The sequence below is a fragment of the Mirounga angustirostris genome, unplaced genomic scaffold, assembly GCF_029215605.1.
Source record: "Mirounga angustirostris isolate CCGP_5_RB_7025 unplaced genomic scaffold, mMirAng1.0.hap1 SCAF_6, whole genome shotgun sequence".
In the NCBI taxonomy this organism is placed as follows: domain Eukaryota; kingdom Metazoa; phylum Chordata; class Mammalia; order Carnivora; family Phocidae; genus Mirounga; species Mirounga angustirostris.
In genome coordinates, this window is record NW_026991714.1 from 35,953,776 (window position 1) to 35,970,398 (window position 16,623).

Below are 16,623 nucleotides of genomic sequence, written 5' to 3' on the forward strand. Positions count from 1 at the left end.
CTTATATTTTATGAGATATCATTTTTCTGCTAAAAAATTAAAGTTGGAAAAGTTTTGAAGCGTAGGTAAGCCTGGGGTTCTGAATTTTAAGTGTAATTCTTAGTGTTTAAGAACATTATATTTAAAAAGGTAAAATATTGGAATATTTTTGAGGGGGAGGGAATTAAAAAAAAATTTCAAGCTTGGCTTTTAGTGTTTTTACTTTTGTCCTCGTTACAAAAATGGCATTTTCCTAGCATGACATCATCACGTGACCTTTGAGCTTGTTTGCCTTTATTTAGTTAATTTACTCTCCACTAGTTTGAAATTTTTGAGATGGGGAAACGAGCTTTGGATCGGGGTCAAGAGCCAGGTCAAAGGTTGGAGTTGTCTGCTCTGCTGCTGCCCTGGCTGTGGGGCATGGGCTTGTCCTGGACTATGATATCGTCATCTCTGAATGGAAGGAACTGGACCAGATCCATGATTTTAATGGCGGTGGGGGCTCTATGAGCAGGTCGTGTGTATATCAGGATCTTGAATGTGGAGAACAGATGTTATTTGATAATGTCAGTACAGTATTTATTTGGAAAATGGAAAAAAATGTTTAAACAAGTGGCACCATATAAAGCATGATACAGTCTTTTGTGGATAGCATAGGATGGGAGTACATGGGACTAGCAGTTAGTGCAGGTAACAATTTTTAGTGAGTGCAGCGTGCCAGGTACTGTTTTAAACTTTTGGTGTATATATGTTCTCATTTAAACTTCACAAACCCTGGGGCGCCTGGGTGACTCGTCAGTTAAGCATCCAACTTTTGATTTTGGCTCAGGTCATGATCTCGTGGAGCCTGCTTGAGATTCTCTCTCTCCCTCTCCCTCTCTGCCCCCGCCACGCTCTCTGTCAAATAAATCAACAAATCTTTAAAAAACAAACAGCAAAAAGCCCTCACAAACCCCTAGAAGATCAGTAATGTTATCATATGAGCAGATAGAACAGAAAGGTAAAGCATCTCGTTCGAGATCATCATAACCAGTATATGGGTAGATTTGGGATCTAAACCAAAACAAGTTTGCAACCTTGGCTGCTAGGTTTCCTGCCTCTGTATTCATAGTCTGATATGAATCAAGATAAATTCTATCTATAGTTTACCTTCTGGAAAAAGAGTTTTGTAATATGTGTAATGGTATGAAATTGCCCCTCAATTCTCAGATGTAAAAAAAAAAAAAAAAAGAAAGAAAGAAAAAGAAAAATCACATATTTGCCTTTAAATCCAATTAAAGTTCCGTTGGCAGACTGGTGGGTTGTTCAGTATCAGTAGCACTAGGGGATTCCTTCCCCACCCACACAATTCGGCTAGAAAATCCTGAGGATCTCAGATCCCCACTTCATCATGGTGGTGCTGAGATGCTCACTGGCCAACCCTGCATTGCCCATTTTAGAGTGGCCAATCACTGTTTATTCCTTCCATATGCAGCTTGGCCACCACGATTTCCCTGGGGCTCCTGAGGCCAAACCAAGGCTTTTGGATGTTAGTTCCCAGCTGTTCACCTGTTCAGTCTTGCCAGAAGTTTTCACCTGCCCCTGCAAGGGAGCTGCAGAGACCCTGTACCTGGTACAAATCCAGACACAGGGTGCTAATGGACCCAGAGCTTTCTGAAGGGAAAGGAAGCATATCTCTCATTCTTTCATCCTAATCCTGTGGGGAAATGGTTAATTTCTCTATCAAATTATCCTCCTGCCTGAAATGACAGCAAGATTTAACACGATTGACCTTAAGCAATTTTATTAGCGTCCAATTTGCATTTCTCTTGTTCGCGCGGCAAACCTGAGATAATTATCTCAATTCATTGCTTGTACTAGCTATGTGACACTGGGTACATGAATTGAATTCTTTAAGCCTCTGTTTCATCTTTTATAAAATGGGAATAATAATGGTTTCTGTTCCACAGAGGGTCCTCGGGGATCCGCTCTGACCAGATGCTTATTTGGAGAATGGCAATGAGACCGGCTAAGCTGGAGGGAAGAGTCGAAGTGGGTGGGGCTGAGGTGGCAGTCAGGCTGGAAGTGTATAAATGCCATTTTATGGAGTTTGGAGTCACATTGGCCATCTTTCTGGTTGTTTTATTAACTGGAGTTTGTGTTCTGCCTAAGATGTGCAAAAATCCCTCTGATTAACTCCTGTTTCGGCCTATTTAGGACCCGACCGACTTTGAGTGGAGCTTCTGGATGGAATGGGGCAAACAGCGGCTGGTGCAGTTTCTGTTTGGTCACATGGCTGTGTCTCAGCTGGCCAACATGCTTGCAAGGAAGGTATGATTATGTGCCTCATTTCCTTTTAAGCTGCTTTCTTTGCTTTTTGAGAGGAAAGAGTCCTGAACTGGGAATCAAGAGATGCGGGTATTAGCGTTGGAAGCCTGGAAAAGATGAGAAAGACTTGGTGATGATCAGTAACGCATTTATGATAAAGGTTTCATAATTCTTATCCTGTACTTGCTTCCTCCAAGTTATTTTTAAAACCATCGAATATGAAAGTTTTAGAATAAAACTAACCACAGATGGTGCTCTTTAAGATCATACCTAATCAAATGATCTTATTAAAACAAATGCTTGTTGAGGACCTGTGATTTCTTGTACAAGTTCAGAAGAAAGTAGAGTGAATGATATCATTAAATGGGAATAATTTTAATGTCAAATAATTTATGCCATGGTAGCTGTTGTAGATCAGAATTCCAGTAGTATTTTTTATTCTTACCCTGGCCTGGAGTGGAGAAAAGGGCTACTTCAAAGGGGATGTTTGAGAATTGCTTTTGCATGTGGGAGGATTGAAAGCCTCTTGATGTGTTTAGCTACCAAGGGATCTGAGATCCTACCAGGAGGATCTTTCTGTAGTGGAGGGGCCAGGCTTTGTCCAGTGTCCTCTGCTATATGCTTCTTGACTCTGTAGATTCCTAATTTGAAAAAAATGAGTCTCTGCTTGGAAATCTATGTATTAAAGACAATAGAACCAAAAACTGACTTGGAAGTCAACCCACAAAAAATGTTTGATCCTTAGAGGTTCATGGATGTGAAGAACCAGAAGAAGCAGGAGCCTCTGGGCAAGAGAGACCAGAATGTGAGACCGAGAAAACAAGACGTGCCATGTGGTTAGAGAAGTGAACCTGACTTGGGCTATTTTTTAGCTGTTTCTTGAAAATTGGTACTTTTTAGGCTTACTTCTCATCCTGGAAAATAGGAAATCCCAATGGCACATTAACTTTCTTTGTTTTAAATATGATATTGACTACTTTTTGTACTCAGGTGGTTTCCATCTTCTAAAATGGCGAAAACTAAAATCATTACTGTCAAATCATTGCTGTCAGATCTTCATACGTTAAAACACTTCCTAGGACTTTCTAAGCAGACCCAATAATAAATAATACATGTTTGGGGTATCCCTAAGCTAGTAGGGATTATATAGGTACCCAAGCCCTCATTAATGGGTTTCTTTTCTTCCACAAATTTCTGTTTGGTGTTTTTTTTTTTAAGAGTTCAAGTTTTCTAGAAATTTAACATTTTTGTGTTTAACCAAGATTTCTCTGCCCATAGGTAAGTGACTTTGCCCCTATGTCTCTCTTTTCCCATATGTAAAATGAATAGCATAATACCTGTCACTTTTACTTTGTGAGCAGAAGGTGAAATGTTGAGGAGGATCTGTGAAATGTGTCCAATCTTACTACTACTGCTGTGGGTAAGAGTCAGATGCAGTGTAGCAGAAGAGTACTTGGTGGTGTATTAGGTCCTGGGCTTTCTCACTGATTAGCTTTATAACTTTAGGAAAGCTTTTCACCACTGAATTTTAATTCATCATTTTCTGTAGAGTAGGGATGGTGAGACAGTACTATTCTTTTTTTAACCCCTTAACAAATGGTGAGCTTCATCTGTTAGAAATGTCATTAAAAAGTAAGGGTGAGGGCACCTGGGTGTCTCTGTTGGTTAAGCATCTGCCTTCAGCTCAGGTCATGATTCTGGGGTCCTAGGATCGAGTCCTGCATTGGGCTCCCTGATCGGCGGGGAGCCTGCTTTTCCCTCTCCCTCTGCCCCTCCCCTCTGCCTGTGTGCTCTCTCTCTCTCTCTCTCCCAAATAAATAAATAAAATCTTTAAAAAAAAAAGTAAGGATGAAACATGGAAAAGATAGGACAAAGAGAAAGTACAAAAGGAATGGCAGATAAATGCAAATATATCAGTAATCACAATCAATGGAAATGGACCTAATCCCCACACATATCCCCCAGAAAAAGATTGTCAGACTGGATAAAAGAAAAACAGAAATAAAGGAAAATAAACAAAGAAATAAAAACAGAGTCCTAAGATGTTCTTCTTGGCAAGATCTACTTAAAATGGAGGGACATGGAAAGTTTGATAGTAAAAGGATGGGAAAAGATGTTCCAAGCAAATCTAAGACTTTCTTCTCCCCTGGTACAGTTTTATCAATGGCTGGCAAAGAGCATTATTAGTGACCGGCCACTAATAATTGGGAGGGTGTTCTAATTCTAAGTTTGTTTGCTTTAACATATATAATGCAAAGTTGATCAGTACCATAAAGATAGATAAATATATAATTATAGGGAGAGATTTTTTTTTTAAGGTTTTATTTATTTATTTGAGAGAGCGAGTGCCAGAGAGCATGAGCGGGGTGAGAGAGCACAAGCACGGTGAAGGACAGAGGGAGAAGCAGACTCCCCACTGAGCAGGGAGCCCAATGTGGGGCTCAATCCCGGGACTCCAGGATTATGACCCGAGCTGAAGGCAGTCGCCCAACTGACTGAGCCACCCAGGTACCCCTATAGGGAGAGATTTTAACATAATTCATGACTAATTGATAGATCATGTAGAAAAAACAAGGAAAAAATAATTAATAACCTTGATATATAAATTGTTACACCTAACTAGAGAATTCATATTCTTTTAAAGAATACAGAATATTTATAAAAATTAACCACATATGGGGGTGCCTGGGTGGCTCAGTCATTTAAGCATCTGCCTTCAGCTCAGCTCATGATCCCTGGGTCCTGGGATTGAGCCCCGTGTTGGGTTCCCTGCTCACTGGGGACTCTGCTTCTCACTCTTCCTCTCCCTCTGCCCCTCTCTCCCTGCTCGTGTTTTCTCTCTCTCTCTGTCTCAAATAAAATCTTAAAAAATTAATCATATATGGACCATAAATTTCAACAAATTTCAAAGTATTTTCAAGAAAATTTCCAAGTATGTGTTTTATATAGATTACCCTCTTTAATCCCAGTGCAGTTAAGTTTGGAAACCAATAACACAAGATGACCTGAAAACTCTAATTCATTTAGAAATTAAAGAGAACATATTTTTAAATAACTTGTAGGTCAAAGAAGAGATCATACTAGAAATTAGAAAATAGTTAGAAATGAATGAAAAAGATGTTACATATCAAAATTTGTAGGGTGTGGCTAGAATGGTACTTAATTGGAAACCATAATCTTACGTACTCATATTAAAAAAGCAGGAAGGCTGAAAAATAATGAACTAAACATACAACTTAAGTTAGGACAGAATAAAAGGAAAGGAAGGAAACAACAAAAATAAGAGCAGAAATTAATAAAATAATCAGTGGCAAGACTGGTCAAGGAAAAAGAAAGTGCACAAATAAGCAGTATTAGGTATGGAAAAGCTGATGAAAAAATATAGTAAGAGGATATTTTGCATAACTTTACACCAAAAATCTTGAAGACTTTGGCAAAGTAGACACATTTCTAGAAAATACAGCTCACTGAAACTGACTCATGAAGAAAGAGAAAGACCACATTGTGCTATCACCGTGAAAAGAAATTGAATCACTAGTCAAAAATCTATTTGTAAAGAAAACACTAGTAATATACCAATTCTGCCAGACATCCAAGACACAAATGACTTAAATCTTTCCCAGACTTTTTCAGAAAAGAGAAAAAAAGGGAGCCTACCTTTTATGAAGATAGTATAAAATTGATACCCAAATCAGAGGATATACCCTACCAGATATTATGACTTATAAAGATATGATAATTAGGACATTGTTGTATTGGCACCAGGGTAGACAAGTAGACCAGTGGAACAGAATGGAGTTTAGAAAATACCTGTGCATAGATGGAAACTTGTTTTGTGACAGAATTAGCATTTCGGATCTGTGTGGAAAAGATGAAGTGTTCAGTAAACAGTGCTGACAGAGTTGTTTAGCTATGTTAAAAAGAAATGCACACTTACCCTTTTTTTTTTTTTTTTAAAGATCTTATTTATTTATTTGAGAGAGCGAGCACATGAGAGGGGGGAGGGTCAGAAGGGGAAGCAGACTTCCTTCTGAGCAGGGAGCCCTTTGTGGGACTCGATCCAGGGACTCTAGGATCATGACCTGAGCCGAAGACAGTCACTTAACCAACTGAGCCACCCAGGCATCCCTACACTTATCCTTTTCAAGGTAGATTAAGGACTTACAGTGAGAAAGTATATCATTTTTAGAAAGTGTGATGGAGATTATCTGTTATTGTTAGGGTTGAGAATGATTTCTTAAGACACAAAAAGTACAAATTGTGAAGGAAAAAATTGATAAGTTTAACTACATTAAAATAACTTGTCAGTGTATAATCATGTGTAATCATCAGTGTATAATTGTGTACATCTTTGGATGGATCCAAAGAGACAATGAAGAAAGTGAAAAAACAAGTCACTAATAGGTCATTTACAAACTGACAGAAGATTAGTATTTAGAATACATAAAGAAATTTCCTAAGAAAAAGACAAATCACCCAATAAATAATGGCTCAAGATGTGCAAAGGAATTTGCAGAAGAGGAAACATAAATGACCAATAAACTTAGAACACATGTTCAACTTTATTAGTAATCAAGCAAATGCATCTTAAAACTCTTATCATTTCATACTTTCCAGTGGAGCAAAGACAAAATGCTTATTGTATCAAGTAATGGCTACCTGAACTCATATGGAGAGCTTGTGAATATGTATTTTTCTTTGTAATACAAAGAGGTGCATAACCCATAGCTGCAGCGCTAATTCTTTTTTTTTTTTTAGGAGAAAATATTTGCAATACGTATTTTTTTTTTTTAAATTATGACGAAATGGGATTTATTCCAGGAATGCAAAGTGGCTTAACATGTAAAGATTACATCAACATATTAATATAATTAACCATATTAGTTAATTAGCCATCTACTAATATGGTTAATTATATCAACACGTCAATGTGATCTTTTTTTATTATTACTATGTTATATTAATCACCATACATTACATCATTAGTTTTTGATGTAGTGTTCCATGATTCATTGTTTGCATATAACACCCAGTGCTCCATTCAGTACGTGCCCTCTTTAATACCCATCACCAGGCTAACCCATCCTCCCACTGCCCCCTCCCCTCTAGAAGCCTCAGTTTGTTTCTCAGAGTCCATAGTCTTTCATGGTTCGTCTCCCCCTCCGATTTCCCCCCCTTCATTCTTCCCCTCCTGCTATCTTCTTCTTCTTCTTCTTTTTTAACATATAATGTATTATTTGTTTCAGGGGTACAGGTCTGTGATTCATCAGTCTTACACAATTCACAGCACTCACCGTAGCACATACCCTCCCCAATGTCTATCACCCAGCCACCCCATCCCTCCCACCCCCCACCACTCCAGCAACCCTCAGTTTGTTTCCTGAGATTAAGAATTCCTCATATCAGTGAGGTCATATGATACATGTCTTTCTCTGATTGACTTACTTCGTTCAGCGTAATACCCTCCAGTTCCATCCATGTCATTGCAAATGGCAAGATTTCATTCCTTTTGATGGCTGCATAATATTCCTGTGTGTGTGTGTATATACATACACCACATCTTCTTTATCCATTCATCTGTCGATGGACATCTTGGCTCTTTCCACAGTTTGGCTATTGTGGACATTGCTGCAGTGCTAATTCTGATATATTCCTTGGAAAAAGTCTTGTTCGCCTATCAGGGCATGAGTCAGGACATTCACTGCAGTGATGTTTATAATATGAAGAACCAGAAGCAATGCAAGTATCCATTATGGGAAAATGGATGAATTGTAGTGAATTTATTCCATGGAAAGGAATGAATCATAGCTATAATTGTCAACATGGATGAATTTTTGGATCACAACATTAAGCTAATAAGGCAAGTTGCAGAGGATTCCATCCGATACGATCCCATATAAAGCTCAGAATTGTGCAAAACTAAACGATACATTCACATGTATGCTTACAAAGATGAGATAACTATTAAAATTCTGGATAGTAGTTATGTCTGGTTGGGATGGGAAGTAGAAGAATTGGGGGAGATGCAGGCCCACCCCTTTTTTTCCTTTGACAGTTTAATTGAGGCCTAATAGAGATATGGCCCTCTAAAGCACTGATAGAGTCTTGTCTTTCTGAAGCTGGTGGCAGGTATAGGGGTGCTGTTTTGCTGTTCTCTGTACCTTACACACTTTATAAATGTTCCTTTCTCTGTGTTTGATTTTTGATATACTTGTAACTGCACATGTGGAAGAATGAAGTAGGGCAGAAGGAAAGCTGAGGGTGCCCTGGGCACAGCAAGTTGTTCATCTTCTGCCTTCCTTAGGACTCTTGCACATGCATCAGGACTGACATGGCCACATCTGATCGGTCTCCTTTGCCTCTCACTCTGTTCTTGCTAGTTCTCATTTGCTTCCTGTAGATCAGTTTCTCTCTAGCTTTTTTTCTTTATCGCCCCTCTTCTCCCTCCCTGAACCTATTTATTTATTTAAGATTTTTATTAGCACATGAGTGCACAAGAGGGGTGAGGGTCAGAGGGAGAATCAGACTCCCCGCTGAGCAGAGAGCCTGATGCGGGCGGGGCTCAATCCTGAGACTCCAGGATCATGACCTGAGCCCAAGGCAGATGCTTAACCGACTGAGCCACTCAGGCACGCCACCGCCTCCCCCACCACCCCCCCAAGCCTTTTTAATGTAATTTTTCCCAATTGTGACTTCCTTACTATGAAATTTTAATACCACAGATATACTGTTTATGTACTATATGCATGCCTGTGCTTTGTGCATAGAGTGAGGTTTTCTTGTCTCCAAGAACCAGCCCCCCCACCCCAGGCGATCTGGCCCCTTGGAGAATGCAAGATGTAGATTAACTTTCCAGATGCTCTTGACTGGATGCTCCACCTCCTTTCCAGACTTCCTCCATTTTCAGCTGCTATTTTGCATGTACCAGCATCAGAAATATACCTAGTATAGGATCTAGATGTTCCTCCATTTAATTTGCTTGTTACTTTGAGTTAAGGCTCTTTTTATCTTAGGCAGTATTCTGAGTGCGTAAGAGCACTTGGGTGAATCCCAGTTTTGCCACTTTCAAGCTACGTGGTCTTAGAAGCAATTTAGTTAATATCTTCGAGCCCGGTCCTCATTTGTGCCGTAGGGAAGGTACTGCCTGCTTCTCAGGGTAGTGGTGAGGGTCTGATGTTTTTCGGGGTTATGCTTGTAGAGGATGAAAGCCAAGTGCTGCTGTGGTCTGCTGGCATTTGCTGTGTGCCCTGACTGGTCTGTGTGTGCTTCTGGGAGCGGTTACCTCTACCGTGCTCAGGAAAGGAGGCAACTGTCTTGAGGTTCTGAAACCCCTGAGGGCAGAGGCTGTCTGTTCAGCTGTACCTACAATCCTCTCATGCCTGTCTTTCTCTGACCCTCTCTCAAGCTTGTGTTGGGTTGTGGCGGGGGGGGGGGGGCACAGTGAGGAGGGGGGAGCGGTGGGGGCGGGGAGGGATTGAGAGACACAGCCCCTCAGGAAGTTGGGTGAGCACACAGAGGAAGCCAAATATTGATCTTGATTCTGGACCTGCTGCCGTGGTGGGTTGGGTGCCTGGGAGGAGGGGGGGCCACATCGGCCTCGGGGTGTCAGGGAAGGCTTCCGAGGGGGTGCCTTTGAGCTATGGTTTGAAGGAAGGAAGTGTTTGCTTCTTTCAGCTTCCTGCATCTCCTTACCAGGCCTGGGTGGACAGGTGGACTTTATATCCGCAGAGCACGTCCTATGCAAAGTCAGGGGGAGGTGTACTTCGTCAAGTTTGCACTGAGTCATCTCTGTGTGTGTCTCTCCCGTCCCCTCATCTCAACCACAGGCTTGATTTGTGCAACAGTTGGTGGGCAGGGTTCTGCTTGTGGTGGGGACACAGGGCTTTCTTTGTCTGAGTTGGCTTGGCCTCGATACGTAAGTATGAACCGCAACGTTGGCCCCATTAGCTTTGTGCTTTCACCACCTGGACTAAGTGTTCCAGATGGTGGATGTTTTTGGGACTTACTCAAGGTGGAAGATTTGGGCTGCAGCTGTCTTTTATTTCCCCATTCTTGGGGGGGCGGTCAGTGGCTGTGGACAGACAGCGCTAGCCGGGAAAGCATGTTAGCATCTGAGCTGTTCTTGCTGTTCCAGTCCTTATGCCCTGAAGGATTCTCCATCTACTATCTAATCTTGTCTCTTCCTTCGTGGGTCCCACTTCCTCCCAGAGAGAGGCAGGTTTTATGTTCAAAAGTGTGATTGCATTGCTCTTCTCTCTTCTCTTTCCACCATGATAAGTAATACAACTTTCCACTGAGCTCCTTGGCCAAGGTTAAATGCCTTTTCTCTGGGTAGGGCTCTCTCTCTGGGTTTTGGTGAGACTGCATCAGAGGCCGGTGCCCTGGGAGGGGAGGCTGAGTAACGGCTCAGAACTTGGCTGTGGGTTTGTTATGATTGGATTGTGCGTTGGGTGGGTCAGACAGTTACCTCCTTTCTTGAACACCCCTGTGGCCTTGCCACCACCTGAGACATTGTGTTCTCTGCCCTCCGAACTAAAAATACCCCTGTGTGAACCTTTTGAGAAGGCTGGCCTGGTGTGGGGGCTGAGGGTGGCCCTGTTGCTAACCACAGAGCAGAGTTTTCAGTGTACCTGACTGGCAGCACCCACATCATTAGCATTGGGCCCTGACCAGCTGAGCTCATCAGCCACAGGACTGAAAAGTGCAGTCCCATGGTGCGGGCTGAAATGAGTAAACTAACCTCTGGAAGCCTTTGGTGAACAGTGTTCTCTGCCAGCATAACTGAAACCACACACCTAATGGGAATCTCGTGTGTTAACCAGACTCGCCTGCCTCCCTCTGTGCGTAGCTAAGGAGGCATGAAATCTGCTTTGTGTAGGCCCGCTGGTCTTTGCTCCCAGGAAAAGCAGGCTAGAATGTGGTTGTTTGGACTCTGGGATGGTTTTGGTTTTTCTCTTTGTTGGGGAGATATACATATACATATATACATATATATTTTTTTCCAGTGGCAGCTGCAATTGATTACATAGTATATAATAAATTATGCCATGCATAAGGATTATTGATCGATTCTTTTTATTTATTTCTCTCTTTTTTTTTTAAAGATTTTATTTATTTATTTGAGAGAGAGAATGACAGAGAGAGAGAGAGAGCACATGAGATGGGGGAGGGTCAGAGGGAGAAGCAGACTCCCTGCCGAGCAGGGAGCCCGATGCGGGACTCGATCCCGGGACTCCAGGATCATGACCTGAGCCGAAGGCAGTCACTTAACCAACTAAGCCACCCAGGCGCCCCTCTCTTTTTTTTTTTTTTTAAAGATTTTATTTATTTATTCATGAGAGAGAGAGAGGCAGAGGGAGAAGCAGACTTCCCGCGGAGCAGGGAGCCCGATGTGGGACTTGATCCCAGGACTCTGGGATCATGACCTGAGCGGAAGGCAGACGCTTAACCATCTGAGCCACCCAGGCGCCCCTTTTTATTTATTTCTCAAACAATACCCCCATGGAGTGGTTTCTGGGCAGCTGTACAAAAAGAATTCATAGACAGCGAAGTCTGGTAATGTTGCCAGCAGGAGCCCTCGCCAAGGCTTTGTCCTTCCGGCCTTCCCTCCGGAGGTAAGCTGGTGAGGGCCACACCCTCGTAGCGCTCGGTGCCCACAGCGCAGGGCAAGCTGGCATGGGAGAGAAGGATGGCGGAGAGGGGCATTGCCAGCCAGCTCTTCTTGGGGCGGGGTCCTCCCTCCCAATAAAGAAGATTTGAAGAAAAGGAGGGCGAGGCCCTAGTTTTTCCTCAGCGGTTGGTCTTCCTGAACCCCCCATGGGGGAGAGGCAGCGGGTCCCGCCGCCCACGTCCGCTTTCCCAGTGCGGGGCCTGTGCCCCGTCAGCTGTAATAAGCTCCTCGAGGTTTCCCCCAATGCGAGTCAAGTTGGAAGAGACCCCTGTGAGTGGAAGCAGGCAGTAGGCGGCGAGCTGGGATAGGACCCCCTTCGTTCCATCTGTGCTGGCAAAGCAGGCTTCGTTCATAAGGGGGTGACCTTGGGAAACAGCAGCTTTTCCTGTTAGTCGACTAAAAAGCCCCCATATGTTGGTGCTAACTTCTTGTCACCTGTTAGTCCTAACTACCGGGTTAAGTCCAAAGACTGGGGGAAGCATATCCATCCCCCAACTATTCCAACATTCCTTCATTTATCCGGTGTTTGTGGGACGCGCGCTGTGTGCTCGGTGCCGTGTTAGGTTCCGGGCTTACGTTACTGTAGTTTGAACAAGACGGGATATTGGCCTGCGCAGGGGGGCTGTTGAGCAGAGGGTCCGCTCAGCGTACACACGGGGGGAGCTGTGGGAGCGGAGGGCAGGTGGCCGTCCTCCTTTACGCTGGGGCAGGAAGCTCTGTGGCCCATCGGGAAGGCTGCTGCACTCTCACTTTGGCTTTATCTCAGCTGCCACAAAAATACAGTTTCTTTCTTACTGTTTGTTAAGACTTATTTATTTATTTATTTATTTATTTATTTATTTTATTTTTTTATTTTTGAAGATTTTTTTTAATTTATTTGACAGAGAGAGACATAGCGAGAGAGGGAACACAAGCAGGGGGAGTGGGAGAGGGAGAAGCAGGCCTTCTGCAGAGCAGGGAGCCCGATGCGGGGCTTGATCCCAGGACCCTGGGATCATGACCTGAGCCGAAGGCAGACGCTTAACGACTGAGCCACCCAGGCGCCCCTTATTTATTTATTTTTTAAAAAGATTTTATTTATTTATTTGACAGAGAGAAACACAGCGAGAGAGGGAACACAAGCAGGGGGAGTGGGAGAGGGAGAAGCAGGGAGCTTGATGCGGGGCTGGATCCCAGGACTCTGGGATCATGACCTGAGCCAAAGGCAGATGCTTAATGACTGAGCCACCCAGGCGCCCCTTGTTAAGACTTCTAAAAGTCTCGTTTCCCTCACCTGCCTTTTCACCTTCTATTAGAAACTGAAGAGCCTGGAGAAAGGCGAGTGAAGGGGGTCAGGACAGTCCTGTGTCTCAGCTAAGTTCACCCAGCTTGTCTTGTTCTCAAGCTTTGGGTTGCTCACACTTTGATACCCTTTATTTTGTTATTTTTAAAGATTTATTTATTTTAGAGAGAGTGCAGGAGTGTGGAGAGGGGCAGGGGGAGAGGGAGAGAGGGAGAAGCAGACTCTGCACTGAACACAGAGCCCGATGCGGGGCTCGATCTCACAACCCTGAGATCCTGACCTGAGCCAAAACCAAAAGTCAGACGCTCAACTAACTGGGCCACCCAGGCGGCCCTGACACTTTGATACCCTTTAAACGAGCTTTGTGAGTGCACCGAGATGTACTAACTCCACACACACACATATCGGACTGGCTCAGATAAAACAGTGACAGCACCAAGTGCTGTCAAGGATGGAGATAAACTGGATCACTCATACCTTGCTGGTGGGAATGCTGTTTGGCAGATTTTTCTAGAACTAAATGTGGAACTACCCTGCAACCCAGCAAATGCACTTTTGGACATTTACCCTGGAGAAATAAAAACTTATTTTTACACAAAAAACTGTACACATAGGTTCATGTCGGTTTTGTTCATAGTAACAAAAATTTGGAAACCCACATGTCCGTCAACAGCTGAATGTGAAACAAGCCATGGGACATCCAGATGATGGCATCCTAGAGAGCAAGAAAAAGGAGCAAACTATTAATACCCTCAGCAACTTGGGTGAATCTCCAGGGAATTATGCTGAGTGAAAAAAGCCAATTCCCAAGGTTACATATGAATTTTGAAATAAAATTATAAAATAAAAAAAAAGACACACACACAGACACACACACAAAGGAGTATAAGCAAAACTGGAGAAAGGTGGATAAGTGTGTTAGATTGTAGCAATGCCAATATCCTGGTTGTGATATGCTGTGGTTTTGTATAATGTTGCCATAGGAAGAAACTGGGTAAAGTGTGCATGGGGATCCCTGTATGTTATTTCTTATAACTGCAGGTGTATCTACAACTATCTCAAAAATCTCAAAAACACTTATCAAATTAGAATTTGAATTTCTAAATTAGAACAGCACCGCCTAGCATTAAATTGAGCTCATGTTGTATTTGTGCACTCAATCAACATGATTCTTTGTGCCTTCTTTTCAAATGACCAATAATTCCCAGTCCTAATCATCACTTCATTTAAACGAATTTTTAAAACTTGAGCTTGACATGGATTATGTGTGTGATCAAAACTGTGTATCTGCCCAGATTGCCCTGAGAACTCGGGGGGTGGGGAGAGTCCTTCTAGTGAGGAATCAGAGGTATTGTTTTGGAATAAAACATAACACATTTTATTTTATTTACTTTTTAAAAGATTTTATGTACTTATTTGAGAGAGGGAGTGAGTGGGAGGGAGAGGGAGAGAGAGAATCTGAAGCAGATTCCACACCGAGCACAGAGCCTAATGCGGGGCTCGATCCCAAAACTGTGAGATCACGACCTGAGCCGAAACCAAGAGTCAGATGCTCAACCAACTGAGCCACCCAGGTGCCCTATAACACATTTTATTTTTGGAAAGTTAAATAGTTCCTGGCATATTTGATGTCAGAGGCTTAATACCTGATTCTTAAGCATTTTCACTTAAGAGGTAGGCAAAAGTTTGAAAAATATGTAAGCACTTTTGGAGTAGAAATAGGTGGAACAGGGCTGTGTTAGGCCTTTGCATATGAAAATGGTCTTTGAAACACTTGGGAAGAGCCCTCCTCCTCCTCAGAGAAGCAGACCATCCATGATGCTGCTTCCTGGTGGGCAGTTTTGCTCTTCCATTTCCAGCTTATTCTGCCAGTTCCAGATGCGTGTGGAGGGATAGGGGCTGGAGGAGCTGTGTCCTAAGGCTGTATCGATAGTAGGGACTATCCTTCTCTGATACCAGTCAGAAGACAAGGCACGGATGGCTGATCTTGCTGTCAGGAGTTTAGTGGGGTTCTAATTTATATAACAGGTTTTTTTTTATATTTTATTTATTTGAGAGAGAGAGACAGTGAGAGAGGGAACACAAGCAGGGGGAGTGGGAGAGGGAGAAGCAGGCTTCCTGCGGAGCAGGGAGCCCGATGCGGGGCTCAATCCCAGGACCCGGGGACCATGACCTGAGCCGAAGGCAGACGCTTAATGACTGAGCCACCCAGGCGCCCCAGAACAGTTCTTTTAAATAGATGATTATTTTTGCCTATTTTACATCTTTTCCTTTATATCACCTGTCTGCCATGGAATTGTGTGGTAGAGCTGCCTCTCGCCCCTGGGGAGAAGGACTGGGTGATGTGTGGGATAGTGGAGAACGTGAAGGTGACATTAGAGTGTTTTCTGTGCTGTCTTAGAACAGTAGTACTACATGTTTGTCTGTCTGTCCTGTTGGGCAGGAGGAAGACCGTGGGGAATGAGAATTTGGGGCAGAGTTGTGAGCCTGGACGGTAGCTTTGATGAGCACAGTTAAATTCATCAGAGAATTGTGTTCAGCTTTTTCCAAATTGAAGCTCCTTAGTCTGTGGTTAAGTTCCCCAACGAAAGCCGAACAAATAGGCTTCTTCCACACGGATCAAATCATGCTTAATAAAAATGTGGCTGGTATGTGTGTAGCCCATGGAAAGGATCCCCAGTAGTAAATCCTGTAGATTGTGTTGGAAAACCCTTTTTTTTTTTTTTTCCATTTGTTAAAACCAGTTCTTAAAATGGTTTTTGGCAACCTTGTTTCTTATAATTGGACTCTGACCAGAGGTGAGTGTTTGGGGGAAAATTTGAAGCAAATTTATTTGACTGTTTTCTGTGGGCAGTAGGATGGAAAAATAGTAAAACTGAACTGCAGATCTCTCTGATTTTCTTGGAACTTAAAAGAGGCTGACCTAGTCCCTCATTTAAAATGCCCTCTCTTGGGCTGGAGTGTAGGTTTGGGAAAGAATTGTACTTCGACAATATTTTGGAAGAGTCAGCATCTAAAGGGGATTTACAGTTCATGGTCCACATCTGTCTTTGTCTTAAAGAATTCTTATTTTCACAAGAAGACCTAAATTCAAGCATTCCCCACTTTTCAACTTGGTGTATTCCTGGAAACCATATATATATATATTTTTAAATTAGTTTGCATTCTTTTAATTTTTTTTTAAGATTTTATTTATTTATTTGACAGAGAGCACAAGTAGGCAGAGTGGTAGACAGAGGGAGAAGGAGAAGCGGGCTCCCTGCTGTGCAGGGAGCCCGATGCAGGACTCGATCCCAGGACCCTGGGATCATGACCTGAGCCAAAGGCAGATGCTTAACCACTGAGCCACCCAGGCGCCCCTGGAAACCATATTTTTAAGTGCACA

At 42.9% G+C, this 16,623-nt stretch overlaps 1 protein-coding gene across 8 annotated transcripts in view; it reads left to right on the plus strand.

The window, feature by feature from the left end:
* Nucleotides 1-16,623, plus strand: part of HHAT (hedgehog acyltransferase) — a 348,803-nt gene that overhangs the window by 61,442 nt on the left and 270,738 nt on the right. For all 8 annotated transcript variants that reach the window (XM_064594128.1, XM_064594132.1, XM_064594129.1 and 5 more), the window contains one exon: nt 2,176-2,289. In XM_064594128.1, the coding sequence (XP_064450198.1) occupies nt 2,176-2,289 (114 nt within the window). The remainder of the gene's footprint in view (nt 1-2,175; nt 2,290-16,623) is intronic.